Source organism: Hemiscyllium ocellatum, chromosome 25 (genome assembly GCF_020745735.1).
Source record: "Hemiscyllium ocellatum isolate sHemOce1 chromosome 25, sHemOce1.pat.X.cur, whole genome shotgun sequence".
NCBI lineage: Eukaryota > Metazoa > Chordata > Chondrichthyes > Orectolobiformes > Hemiscylliidae > Hemiscyllium > Hemiscyllium ocellatum.
In genome coordinates this window covers 14052734-14067275 of record NC_083425.1, presented here as the reverse complement: position 1 = coordinate 14067275, position 14542 = coordinate 14052734, and the positions used below count along the sequence as shown (strand labels likewise).

At 40.6% G+C, this 14542-nt stretch overlaps 1 protein-coding gene across 1 annotated transcript in view; it reads right to left on the bottom strand.

The window, feature by feature from the left end:
• Window positions 1-647: 647 nt before the first annotated feature.
• afmid (arylformamidase) overlaps window positions 648-14542 on the bottom strand; it is a 30432-nt gene continuing 16537 nt past the window's right edge. The window contains exons 7-11 of the mRNA XM_060844475.1: window positions 13714-13811; window positions 11915-11993; window positions 11148-11283; window positions 3619-3723; window positions 648-751 (exon numbers count right to left, since the gene is read on the bottom strand). Of these exons, the coding sequence (XP_060700458.1) occupies window positions 722-751; window positions 3619-3723; window positions 11148-11283; window positions 11915-11993; window positions 13714-13811 (448 nt within the window). The 3' untranslated portion in view covers window positions 648-721. The remainder of the gene's footprint in view (window positions 752-3618; window positions 3724-11147; window positions 11284-11914; window positions 11994-13713; window positions 13812-14542) is intronic.

Sequence of the window (14542 nt, the reverse complement as noted above, 5' to 3'; positions counted from 1 at the left end):
GCAGGTTAGGCAGTATCTGAGCATCCAAGATCAAAGACAAACCATGAAGAGACAAGCAAAATCAAGCATAGGGGGAAAATGTATATGAAATGGAATTAACTTTAACTTCAACAGTAACGGTATAGTAATTCACTGAAATTGTATCAATGGCCAACAGTCACACTGCAAATTGATGTTTTACAGAGGCACTGAAATTATGTTGCTAAGGGTTAATAGACTTTGAATGAAACCAGGGGCTTCTAATTTAGTTTTGCACAGTACAAAAGAATTTGTGTGCACATTGATTGGAACTTTTGTAAGTTTGACATTGATTTGTTTACAGTTCCATAATACATCCTATGCAGTATCCATTTATTCCATCAAAATATCTGACTGTGAAAGAAATTGAATCTTGTGGATATTCATTTATATTTATATTATCCTGAACATCTGCCAGCTGGGACACTTTAAAATTATGTATTTTATGCAATCAGTTCACATATTCCAGAACTTTCTAATTTAGAGGCAAGAATAAAAAACGTTTTATATATAGAGTATAACTACAATCCCAAGTATTACGTAATATTTAACAAGTGGTTAATTATTTAGCATTAAGAGACTATTAGAAACATGCAAGTATTTTGCATTATACAGAGTTAATTGCCTGGAACTAAGAATATCTACAGTTCTTTCTGTAGCAATGAGGGGACAGTTATGCTCTTGTAGTTCTGTGGAAATTGATTCATCTTCTAGTCACCATTTTTAACAGTACCTAAAAGAAACAAGCATACAGTGATATTAGACTGATATCTTTAAACCGAACCACATACAAGATTTCTCAATTATATTTCCAAAAATCCGATGAAAAGATATGTTCATCAATTGTTCTTTAGCAGTAAAGGTAAAGTTGCAGTACTCCTACTGGACCATATGGCTGTTATCCCATTAGAGAGAGATGATTGATGGTGGTTAACCCTGCGAACACCATGGTTGAGGCAAGGGGTAAGCTTGAGAAAGTGCAACCTTCTTGGTCAGGACTGTGAGAATTTAACCCATGCCCTTTGGCATCATTTTGCATCACAGTCCAATTGTCCAAGCAACTGAGTGAACCAACCCCTCTTTAGAAGTAACTTTAGAAGTATATTTCATAATTAGCGTGTTTGAAATGAATTTCATGCCAGATGACAGCCCATAATTGCCATAGACAATTTTTAAGGTGTTTACTTGTATTTGCCCGTGATCTAATATATTTTATGTGTGTATTTTCTTACCCTTAGAGTGATTGAGTCAACTTAATTAATCCAACAACAATCTTTTCCATTTTAAAATGAACAATGTTAGTTTATTGCTCTCCCACATGTTAATGGAAATGTGATTTTTCACTACGGCTCATTCACAGTATCATTCATGTTAAAATTAGATGCAGATGAAAGTTAAGACAGTTATTAGAAACTGAAGTATAACCTAATCACTATTTTTGCTGTGGTCGTGATGTTTCTTAGTCAAGTTATTATTTTTGCCCAAAATAAAGGTCTTGAAAAGGAAGATATTCTCAGTAGCAGTGGTTCCTACTGTTAATGGCCTGCAGGTTGATTTCTCAAGTAAGCTTAAGAGGAGAGATTAGAGGAGAGAGAAAGTGGCGTCACAGTGAAGAGCAGTGAAGAAGGCTTTTGGAACCCTAACCTTCATCAGTCATTGCATAACTTCCCAACTTCTATACTCAATCAGTTCACATATTCCAGAAGTTTCTAATTTAGAGGCAAGAATAAAAAACATTTTATATATAGAGTATAACTACAATCCTAAGTATTACGTAATATTTAACAAGTGTGAATAGGAAGGGTTTGGAGGGATATGGGCCAGTTGCTGGCAGGTGGGACTAGATTGGGTTGGGATATCTGGTCAGCATGGATGGGTTGGACCGAAGAATCTATTTCCATGCTGTACATCTCTATGACTCTATGATTAATTATTTAGTGTTAAGAGACTGTTAGAAATATGTAAGCATTTTGCATTATAAAGAGTTAATTGTCTGGAACTAAGAATATCTGCAGTTATATTGCAGTTGTACAGGATGTTGGTGAGACTGTACTTCAAGTATTGTGTTCAGTTTTGGTCACTTTGCTATAGGAAGGATGTTATTAAACCAGAAAGAGTGCAGAAGAAATTTACAAGGATGTTGTTAGGACTCAACGGTTTGAGTTATGGGGAGAGGTTGATCAAGCTAGGACATTTTTCTTTAGACTATACGAGACTGGGGGGGGATCTTATAGAAGTGTATAAGATCATGAGAGGCATGGTTCCGGTAAATGCACTCAGTCTTTTTCCCAGGGTTGGGGAATCAAGGACTACACAAAGCATGGTACACATATGGAATGAGCTGCCAGTGGAAGTGATTGAGGCAGGTACATTAACAACATTTAAAAGGCATTTGGATAAATACATGGAAAGGAAAGTTGCTTCTAATTAAACCTGTTGGACTATAACCTGGTGTGTGATTTTTAACTTTGTGCACCCCATCTCCAATTCATGGATAGGAAAGGTTTAGAAGAATATGGGCCAAGTGCAGGGCAATGGGGTTAGTTTGGATGGACTAGTTTGGGCCAAAATGCCTGTCTCTGTGCCATAGGACTCTATGAGAAAGTCCTGGTTTCTCTTTCAGGTATGGTGGTTGGGCACTTTGGCTGCTTAGGTGACTGCAGCTGTAACTTGGCCTTGTTTGCCAGGTTCCCTCCCTTTCTAATGAAATTCCATTTGTTGGAGAAAGCAGTTTGAATTTTCTGCCACATCCTTTAACAAAAACTTTAACCATGTGACTATCCTGAATAACAAGCATCAAAATAAGGTAGGTTTGTAATTCAGACTTAAAAATCACACAACACAAGGTTATAGTCCAACAAGTTTATTTGGAAGAACTAGCTTTCAGAGTATTGCGCCTCCTTCAGGTAACTGATGAAGGAGCAAGCACTCCGAATGCTGTTACAGTAGTGCATTGACATACGAACGACCCTGTTCACAAACAAATCGGTTTACGAACAGGATTGTACATAAAATTTTGCTTCAACGTACGTATGAAATTCAAGGTGTTAATGAAGGTACGAATGCAAAAAAGCCTGTGTACGACCACATGGTTTCATTGTTCTGCTATGCGCTTGTTGAACGCAAAAGCTCTCGGGCCCCGCGTGATCTCATTCAGTTCATCTTTGGCGTGTGCGCTGTGAACAGCCGTCCAAGCATTCTTACTCTATCCAAGCAATGGGAAAAATTGATTCAGTTCGCGAACTTTTCGGTTCCCGGAACACATTAAGTTCGTAAGTTGAGGCGCTACTGTAGTTCCAAATAAACCTGTTATAGCTTGGTGTTGTGTGATTTTTAACTTTGTCCACCCTAGTCCAACACTGGCACCTCCACGTCATGTAATTCAAACAGCAGTCTCCCACTGTAGTTTTAGGTAACCAAAGCCTTTTGTTTTACACCAGGCAAATTTGCATTTTTACAATGAACGTATTAAGATCTTTGTTTATCCCTTGGCCAAAACCAGATTGAGTTGTAGTCAAATCAAAGCTTCATTTTGTCCTCTTGGGAGATGAGACAATTCAAATCCAAGAAAGCAAACCTTATAGTTACAAAAAACTTTACCTGTGTAAGAAAGTAGTTCTCATCCACTAGTTTTTCTATGATATCAAAATGATCTGTATTTGGTACATCTTGAAAACTGACCTTCAACCCAGCAGCCTTAATAGCCTGCAATGAAAAGTTATTTTAAAAGAACTGTATGGATAATGCACCCACACGTTATTCTGAATAACAGAATAGTAAATAATGTTTCTATGAATTAATTATTCATATTCATCTGACTAAAAGACATGTCAGGATGGTAGTATAAGGGGAATTCTCCTTGTCTCACTGCTTAATGGGCATTACCTGTATTGATTGGTGGCAATCCTCCTTGCAGGAAGTGTAATTGGAATAATGGGGGTGGGTTTTAAATAGAAAGATGGATAGGGAAGAAGACTTAAATAAAGTACCAATAAAAAGGAATTTAAGAACCTTTCTGTTTGAAAGATCCTTGGGGCAAAATTGGCATACAAAAGACACATGAAACGTGTTTTAGCAAATTAATAGCTATCTTTCACAATGCCCAGTTTCTGTTTGCCACTGACTTGGAAAATATTGCCAAGTTGTTTAATTTCAAACCAAGTAAAAACAGTAGCATCTTCCATCAATGGTTCCACCCATTATCATCCCCTTAAATTACTAACCCTTCCTCACCTTTGTGCCTCCTGCTTAACAATTCAAGACATCTGATCCCCTTTCCTGACAAGGATGGACCAGCCCTCTGATTGATCATTATCCTCTTCAACTGGACTAAGGACTGCTCCCCTTTGACTTTCAGACCTGGTCATTTAGTTGAAGTTTATTTGGTATGCTTGCAGCATAAGCCACTGCCAAATGCCATGAATTTGAAATTAACATCACATGGTGCCATATACCAACACATCCATCCCCTTGACTCTTTATGGGTGACCTAAATAAAAAAAATGCCCCGCAACCTGAGCCGCCTCCGAAATTTTAGTTTTGTCCCCTTCAAGGACGTAAAAAGGTGTGCCCTGTATAGACTGCTGCTGCACACCGTCCACCTCTTCTCCCTCGTCCACCGTCCAGACACGCCTTGGCGTGCCCATTTGCCACCGGGTGGTGGGGATCCCCAGTGGAGGGCTCTCTGCGCTGGAGTCCTCCCCCTTTCTCCCGGGGATCTAGGGTGGAGGGTGCTGCATGTAGCAGTCCCCTGCAACCGCAGATTGCGGTGGTTCACGGACTCCCAGCCCAACTGCTTGTTCTGTGGCGCTGTGGAGTCCGTAGACCATGTGTATATTGGGTGTGGGCGTTTGCACTCCCTTTTTGATTTCCTCAAAAACCTTCTCCTCTGCTTTTGGTTGCACTTCAGTCCCATGCTCCTGATCTTCGGGCACCCAGTGTGAAGGAGGGAGGGCAGGTCTGAGGACCTCCTCGTGGGTCTGCTCCTGGGCCTGGCCATAAACAGGTCCAGGCAGCGGGCTGTGGAGGGGGTCGTTAGGGCCGACTGCTTGCCCCTCTTCCGCGGTTACGTTAGGGCCTGGGTGTCCTTGGAGAAGGAGCGCGTGGTGTCCACCAACACTCTGGAGTTGTTCAGGGAGAGGTGGGTGCCGCGGGGAGTGGAGTGCATCATTTCCCCCTCCAACTCTATTTTGATTTAGTCCCTGCCCTCCCCTTCACTGTTTTGATCACACAGCATTGCCCTTTGATGTGAAGGGCACTGCTCATCACAGGCCACTCGGGTGTTTCCTTTCTTCCTGGCGGTGGAAATTAAATAAAGATTTGTACACTTTGTGTCTCTCACTGCGTCTCACACCTGTACACACACACTATGGCTGCTGGGGAAAAAAATAAGCACTACCGCAGTTAGGCGGCAGTGCGGGGATTTTAAAAAAAATATATAACCAGGAGAACCCCCCTTCACTGTTTGAAAAAAAAACAAGCTGCCCAGCTTTTTGTCCGCTCTAAAAATCAAGGCAAGACAGTGACAGCTAAGAAAACAGTCTTAAGAGCCCTGAGGTGCATCCTGTTCCAAGGCGCAAGTTGAATGCTGTCCTTGTATACAAAGCTGATTAGCAGCAGCATTGCAATGTTAGGTGTCAGTCAGCTCCAAAGTGCCAAATTGAATTAATGAGCTATGTTGTAAGTTAATTTGAGATATTCCATGGTAATGTGTTGCTGCTGCCAAACTCTGTGGACAGAAGGTGGTCACTGCACATTAACAAAGACCTGAGATTTGGGCCAAAATGGATGCCAGGGGAAGATGCAGCTGCCTGGTAACCTTTCTAAATTTCAGGTTGGGAATCAGCACTGATTTCTCTCCACCACCTGGGAAAATAGCAACCTGCATTAAAAAAGGAGAGATTCAATGGGAAGCGATGGCCTTGACTATAAATCTGGAGACTCAGGTAATGATCTGGTGACCTGGGTTTGAATACTACCATGGCAGACTGTGAAATTGGAATTTGATTTAAACAAATCTGGAATTAAAAATCTAAGGATGACCATGAAACCATTGTCAGGTGAAAAAAAAAATCTGGTTCACTAATGTCCTTTAGGGAAGGAAGTTGCTATTTTTCCCTAATGTGGCCTACATGTGATTTCCTAAATTGAAAAGTGTTGCACTGGAAAGGCACAGCAGATTAGGGAGCATCCAAGGAGCAGGAGAGTCGATGGTTTGAGCATAGCCCCTTCATTAGGAATATGGAGGTTGGGGGAGGGGTCTGAGAAATGGGGGGAAGGTAGCTGGGAAGGTGATAGGTGGATGCAGGTTGGGAGTAATTGTGATAGGTTGGTGGGGAGGGGGAAGTGGCGAGGTGTAATGGAAGATGGACGGGTAGGACAGGTCAAGAGGGCAGTGCCAAGTTGGAGGGTTGGACCTGGAATGAGGTGGGGGAAGGGGCGATGAGGAAACTGCTGAAACTGACATTGATGACGTGTGGTTGGAGGGTCCTAAGGCAGAAGATGAGACATTCTTCCTCCAGTTGTCGGGAAGCTTGGATTGGTGTTGGAGGAGGCCTAGGACTTGCATGTCCTTGGGGGAGTGGGAGGAGGAATTGAATTGATCGGCCACAGATGGTGGGGTTGTTTGGGGCTTTTATCCCAGACATATTCCCTGAAATGCTCCACATGTTGGTGTCCTGTCTCTCTGATGTAGAGGAGACCACATCGAGAGCAACAGACACGTAGATGAGGTGGGTGAATGTGCAGAAAAATCTCTGCCGGAGGTGAAAAGATCCACTGGGGCCTTGGATGGAAGTGAGGGCGAGGTGTGTGTGCACCTTGTTCAATGGGACAGGAAGGTGCCGGGTGTGCAGGGTGGGTTGGTGGGGAGCATGGACCTAATGAGGGAATTGTGGAGAGAATGGTCTCTGCAGAACACAGGTAGGGGCGAGGTAGGAAATCTATCTGTATTTGTGGGGTCCAATTGTAGGTGGTGGAAATGGTGAAGGATAATGCGCTGTATCCAGTGATTAATGAGGTGGAAGGTGAGAACTGGGGTTGGGGGAGATTCTATACTTGTTGCAGTTGGAGGGGTACGATTCAAGAGCATATCCCCCAAGGACATGCAAGTTCTGGGCCTCTTCCACTGCTAAATCAAACTCACCCCACGACTGGAGGAAAAACACTTCATCTTCTGCCTTGGGACCCTTCAAACACACAGCATCAGCATCGACTTCACTAGTTTCCAAGTCTCCCCTCCCCCCACCTCATCCAAGATCCAACCCTCCAATTCGACACTGCCCTCTTGACCTGTCCTATCTGTCCATCTTCCTTTCCACCCCCTCCCCACCAACTTATCACAATTTCTTGCCACCTGGATCCACCAATCACCTTCCCAGCTACTTTTTCCACAGCCCAAACCCCACTCTCCCTATTTATCTCTCAGCCCTCTTCCCCCTCCACATTCCTGATTAAAGACTTATGTCCAAGATGTTGACTCTCCTGCGCCTTGGATGCTGCCTGGCCTGCTTTGCTTTTCCAGCACCAGACTTGTCAACTTTGACTCTCCAGCATCTGCAATCTTCACTTTCTCCTGCTTGTGACTCTACACCGATAGTAATGTGGTTGACTCTCAACTGCCCTCTCAGCAATTAGGGATGGGGCAATGAATGCTGACACACACATCCTGTGAATGAATAATTTTTAAAAATTATAAGTAAGATCTTAACATAAGCAAATGAGCTCCTCAGTACTCATTTGCAATATTCTCATCTAGCCATCAAACCCTATATGGAAAATCAGGTTCTTATTTTCTGAACATGGATAGTCTCATTTGCATACATTGATCAAAGACTTGGAAACTTCAGCCTGGTAAATTTCTAGTCTTGTCAATGGTGGACAGGAACAACAGATTAGAAGATAGATCAGGGAAGGTTAAAGATCAGACCATTCTCATCGTAAGAGGCCTTGCTAATAGTCAGCTGTTTGCCTTCTAGATTGGATGTGGAGTAGAGAACTAAAAAATTTCTCAAGTATAAAATTGATGAATTATTTTGAGTGCTGATGTTAGATGTTCCAGCTACACCCCAAGTATGAGCAAATTCATTATCACCTCTATTAACGCAATGTTACTCACAAATTATTTACACCTTCTAGCCTTTTAACTGCATAGTTGGTCATTTACTTACAAGATTCCAACTCCTCACCACCATTCCCCCTAACAAGAATCCATTTTGTTTGTTTGAAATGGTTAAAATGTTTTTAAATGTAAAATATTCTGTAAAGGTGAAAGCTTTTCCAATACTTGTTTGCTAAATTTCCAGAATAGTAGTGTCAATGTAATTTTAAACTCTAGAGAGGCATGCTGTAGCTCTGCACTACTTTAAATGATGCAATTTTCTACATTTTGGCAGATAAATTGCTCTGTCAAACAATAAGGAAAAAATATATAATACCATAAGAGAACTCAATGAATGAAGGTGGACTGAGGTGTAGGCACTTGGGTCTGTAGCAGAATATTTTCAGAATCATATTTCATTCTGTATGAATAATGCTTAGACAAGATTGTAGATAATGGAGGTGTAAAATACTGTACTGAGCAGTTCCTGAAATTACTTGTATCTTAATGAAATAGTATTAACTTGACAGAGGAAACAACACCTGAAAGACATATATCAGAACCTTGAGTGGAGCTTTAATCAGTAATATTTCAAATGCAAAAGGTCTAATTATTTCAGGCTTGAGTGCTGCACCCTGATTTTGAATTCTTTTCAATATGGGTTAGGCTCATATAAACAAGTTGGGAGCACACCTGAGGAGGTGTAAAGCCTATGGGGTTTTTGGTCAGGCCAATCAGGAAGGTGATCTGGGGCCTCACTGAGACGTAGCAGCGGAGGCTGGAAACCACTACCAGAAGTGTGCTCACTGTTGCCTTCCATTGTACAGGAATTGAAACTGCACAATGGAAAATAAATGGTTACAATCACACTCTGGAGTATGCAGGGTAAGTTTTTTTTCTCTGTGAGGGAGGGAACTGCAAGATCCACTGATGTGAGGCAGTTTGAGGTCAACAACATAATGCACAGACCCAAGCACTATACAGAATACAAACCGTAGGCTTCCTAATTTTTGGCAATCCTGATACGTTTGTCTCCCTGTGTACAAGGGCCTGCCCAGACATTACTGACATTTAATTCAGCATCAATATATCTGAACATAGGCCAAGGAAAGTATAGCAATGTTTAACCAAGAGACCAACAGAATCTGTTCCCTGGTAGGCTTTGTAAATTTGGTTTCCCATGCTGGAGCAGTCTATCAACACAGAAGTCTATCCATGGTTTATCCTGTATTGACTCTAATATTAAACATCATGGCAGCACCATTACAAATGGGACTAGACCGAGATTCAAACAGAAGTATTGCAAAACCATTAACATTAATGAAAACATGATCATTCATACACAGAACAATGTCACCCATTTGATCAATGAGTACTCAAAAGTTATCTTTTATCTTTCCCTTACAGGTTATCTCAGTGTAGTCACAGGTTCTCGAGCTGCGGTAGAGGGAGGCTACTCAAAAGTGAACTTGGAGATTTTGTCATGTGACCCTAAGGCATTTGTGTCTGAACAGCCCTAACATACTGACAGTCTCCTTATCAGTTGCAAGTGGACTCTACTCATTTTAAACTTCCAAGGGTTGGAAGGGAGCAGGAAGGATGGAAGTAAAAGGCCAAGCAGCCTCTAGTGTATCCTGAGAGGATGTTCTGAGGTTCTTCCTCCAATTGGATGCCTCCTGGAACCATTTGTTCCCATGTAAGAGTGAACACCAGGTTCTCTGTTGCCCTGTCACCATGAGGACCAGTGACTGGTATGATAGAATACAGGAGTCTGTGCATACATCCAGCAGACCTTGAGAATGCTACACTTGGCTGTCCAAGGCAGTTACCAACCTGTTCATGGATATGGCCAGACAATCACTTGCTTGAGACAGTTAGGTTTCTACTCCTGTAGATTCTGGGCTATGAGGGTATTAACTCCCATAGATAAACCTGTCTGCTGTATCAATGTTTCTTTGTGCATTCTGACAAAGTCCCTGATTGTTGACACCATGGAGTCCTCTCCTGTCTAGGTTGAGAACGTGCCTGGTCTCTTGCAGCCTGGGGTGTTTCTTTCTCAAACCAGTTACAGAACTGTCACAATGAGGTGCTCAGAAGCTGGTGTTCCCAATCTATCTAAGCTTGACGTTCTCACTGAGATATCAATATCTCTGACAGTGGACTGTATCAGAGGCACCTTGTTGATAAATCCTCTAAAGCCTCAGAACTTTGTCAGAGGTCGAGGAGGTACCTTAAGACCATAAACAAAGGAACAGAAGGAGACCATTCAGTCCATTGAGTCTGCTCCACCAATCAGTGAGTTCAAGGTTGATCTAATAATCCAACTCCATATTTCTGCCTTATCCTTTTAGTTCTTGATTCCTTACGGATTGAAAATCTGCTTTAAATGGTTGACCCTTTACTCAGAGAGTATGCTCACTGATCCCAGACTCTTCCAAAAGGGGAAACAATCTATCCACTCAAGCAATCCATTCATATAAACATGTTAAGTTCAACTGTACTTAAAATTGCTATGATTCCAAATCCCTAATGGTGGTGGTACCTGTGCTGGGGACCAATGAAAATACCAGGGTGAATGTGGCAATTCCGGGAATGCAAGACTTGTGACTGTTGGCGATGAAGGGTTGGAGGGACGATGCAGGCAAGTCCCGGGTTGGAAAGTTATTTAATCCACAGACTCCTTGCATTAAAAAAACTTACTTTTTCTGCAGAGTTTTGCAAAACAACAATTTAGCCTCAAGTATTGGCCACTTAGGCTGCACTCACTGTTTGAAAAAATGAAAGGATTTATCGGGGACACGTAGCCATTGCAGCTATTGAGCTCAAGGCACCAACATTTTGACTGGTGACTCCACTGGTGGTCACGACCCACAGTTTGAGAAGCGCTGATTTAGGTTAGTTCACCATATCCAGAAGCCTCTAGTTATGCTAGGCTGAATTATTCAAAATTTGCTTGAATAACATTTCCCAGGAGATAGGAAAATAGGTTTGATAGAGTGAAACAGATGAAGTACATAAAATGAAAATGTACCTGGTAATATTCTTGAGATTGTTTCCTAAATTCATCTGAGTCATGCTGTGCCACGGCGATTATGATCTCACAGTTACCATTCAGCTGCTTCGTGACATTCAAAAATTGCATCGGACTATTTCGGAGAGCATCAGCCCTATTAAGTCAGAATGAAGTATTCATTTCAGACTGATCTGACAAAAAAAACTATACTGCCATCATCACAACTAAAGTCTGCCAGTAAAGGGAAAACACGTTTGTCACAATTACAATCACAAGGAATTGATTCAAACATGTTGGCTTGATTTAACAACCAATCATTAGAAACTAAAAGCTGATAATCATAAAAATTGCAAAATGAAAGTTAATTTTTAGCCATGCAAGTAAGTTGCTAATACAAGACTTCTAAAGTTTCTATTTCACATCTAAACTTAAGTGAAAATGCAATCACTTACAATATAAGAATAAATAGATATAATATAAATAAATGATTGCTTGTTTCAAATGCAAACCCCATGTTCTCGAACACTCACTTCATTTTGCAACTTATTAAAAACTAAAATTAAGATAGAACCCCAAAACAATGAACAGTAAATACTGAATGAGTTGGCATGAAGAATTACCAGTTTTCACACTATTAAGTGTGAACATACATTCCACACAAAATAGTGAGGGATTATCACAAATACTGAGGTCATTGAACTTTGCAACTTTGCTTCTGATTGCAAAAATGTAGTAATTTATAAATACAATCATGGTGACCAGTGATGAATGCTCAGTGAACTTACTCGGTCATCTTAAGAGGATCATTGACAATGGTATGAACAATTGGACAGAGATCATAAATCCCACTGACAAGTAAAGCACCTGTGGAGAAATAAAACATGGTTCTGTAAGGTGCAATCAGTCAATGGCCTTGTAAAATTAGAATGATGTTGTAAATAATCCACATTAAAACTTAGACAATATTTTTTGAAACATTCACATCTTTCAACCATTCAAATATCTTAGTTAAACACCTAAATAATAAAAACTTGACAAAGTGTATGCTACATGTTAAGTGTGTCTGTAATGCTAACACTCACATGGTTTCTTGTGGTGCAATGGTACCATTATGTTGCAACATAAACCTGGATTAGAAGGTTGATGTTTAAATCCCACCTATCCTGGACTTGTGTTTTAATGTGTCTGAACAAGTTGATACCTGACCTGCTGCGCTTTTCCAGCAACACATTTTCAGCTCAAGTTGATACCTACAAAAGTTCACATATTACTGCACATCTAATTACTCATGTAATCACACATAAACGTTTCTCATTGTTTCGTGAAGGTTTTCACATGTCAACCTCCTGTTCAGCCTCTGCTCATGATGAATAAAAATTTGAAATATCAATCTGCAATGTCAAAACTGTTTCAAGTATTCATCATGGATCCATCTTGAAATGTGTTATGCTAAATTTTGTTATTTTAGGGCTTTCTCTGAGTTATGAATGCCTGACTTTTGAATGCTGGTATTTACGAACCAACCTCCAAAAAGCCTATTAGTTTAAAAAATCAAGTTGCGTATAATGGTTTGTACTAACAAATGGGTGGACTACTTTGTATAATGCTAAAATCACTGCATGTTTTTAATGTTTTTATACCTATATATACACACACACAAACACACACACTCACTCTCTCAATTATAAATACTGTACTGTAGTAATATTTATTATTATTACTGTATTATTATATTTAAAATGTTTTAGGCAAAATACATACTATATACTAAGACAAACATTTGACTAATTGATGCCGGATGTGAACTTTATGTAACTTTCTGACCTATATACAAATTCGACTTATGAACAGACTGAAAAACAGAACTTGTTCGTAACCTGCAGACTTCCTGTATTACTCAGCATGGTGGCTCAGTGGTTAGCACTGCTGCCTCACAGCTCCAGGGAGACCCAGATTTGATTCCAGCCTCGGACGACCATCTGTATGGAGTTTGCACATTCTCCCCATGTCTGCATGGGTTTCCTTTGGGTGCTCCGGTTTCCTCCCATAATCCAAAAATGTGTGGGTCAGGTGAATTGGCCATGCTAACTTGCTCATAGTATTCAGGGGTGTGTAGACTAGATACATTAGTCAGGAGTAAATATAGAGTAGGGGAATGGGTCTGGGTGGGTTACTTTTCGGAGGGTCGGTGTGGACTTGTTGGGCCGAAGGGCCTGTTTCCATACTGTAGGAATTCTAATTCTAATTCTAAAAAACTCTACTCAATATTGTGATAGAATAAAGGAAGGTTTACAGCACATCTGGCTATTAACTTGACCTGAGAGTGCTTAATGCTCACACTAGATACCTAAAATAGAAATGTATTCCATTCCCAACATGAACATGCCTCAGTTTGGTGCATACAACTGTTCGTCCCATATGAGTTTTACTCAGGGATGTGAGGAGGAACATCAGTGCAGCTTTATGTTCCCAAATAATAACAAAATATACTACCCCAGGAATGCCTTTGGTTACTGTAATTGAAATGATTGAAAGCAAAACTAAGTGCACTAATTTGAAGTAACTCAATACATCCTGTTCTTACCTTTAATATCAGGAGAGATACCATACTCTTTCCAATCAGTACAAAGTACCATGGCTCCCAGATGAGCACCAGCAGAATGTCCACAAAGGTAAACGCCACTGCAAAACGCTCAAAAAAAGTGTATAAATCTTTGGTGAGTTGTGTCTGAACAGAAATCAGCTCTGTATCTCCCCCCTCTTTGTGTATTTCTGACAAAACTTTATTCAGAAGACCATTTAAAGTGCATTCTTTTTCTTTGGTGGAATAACAACAGCCCCTGTTAAAAATTGAAAGTTGTGCAAGCATCTTTTGTCCCGATGAATTCTGACATCAACAATGAATTCTACTGGAGGGTATCCTTTTTTTTACGGGGAATTATTTAAACAGCTACTGTACATTGGTGAGTAGTGGAGCATGAGATTTGCTCCCTCTTGCTATAAAATCTTAATAGAACATAAATCTCTGGAATTGACTAATTTGACTTCAGCTTTACCTCCAGCTGCTCCTGCCCTCAGGAATCCATTACTGCATGGTTCACGATGGAAAATTCCCTAATGAAGGAGCTGACATTTTCTTAACCAACAGGTCAAAGAGAGAATGATTACGAAATGACAAAATTAATTCATCATTTTCAACGTTTCTACATTCAAAGGACTTTAAATCATAGTTCCTTAATAATATGTGTGTGCTACTTACGGTCAGCCTGCACTGCTTCCATTTATTTTGCATTGAGTAAAGCTAGTGAACGTTGTCTTACATGTAGCCTGCAGTGTCTTACAGATAGCCTGCATTGCTTCCAATCAATTTGCACGACTTAAAGATAGCTTGCATCTTTCAAAGGAGTAGTAAT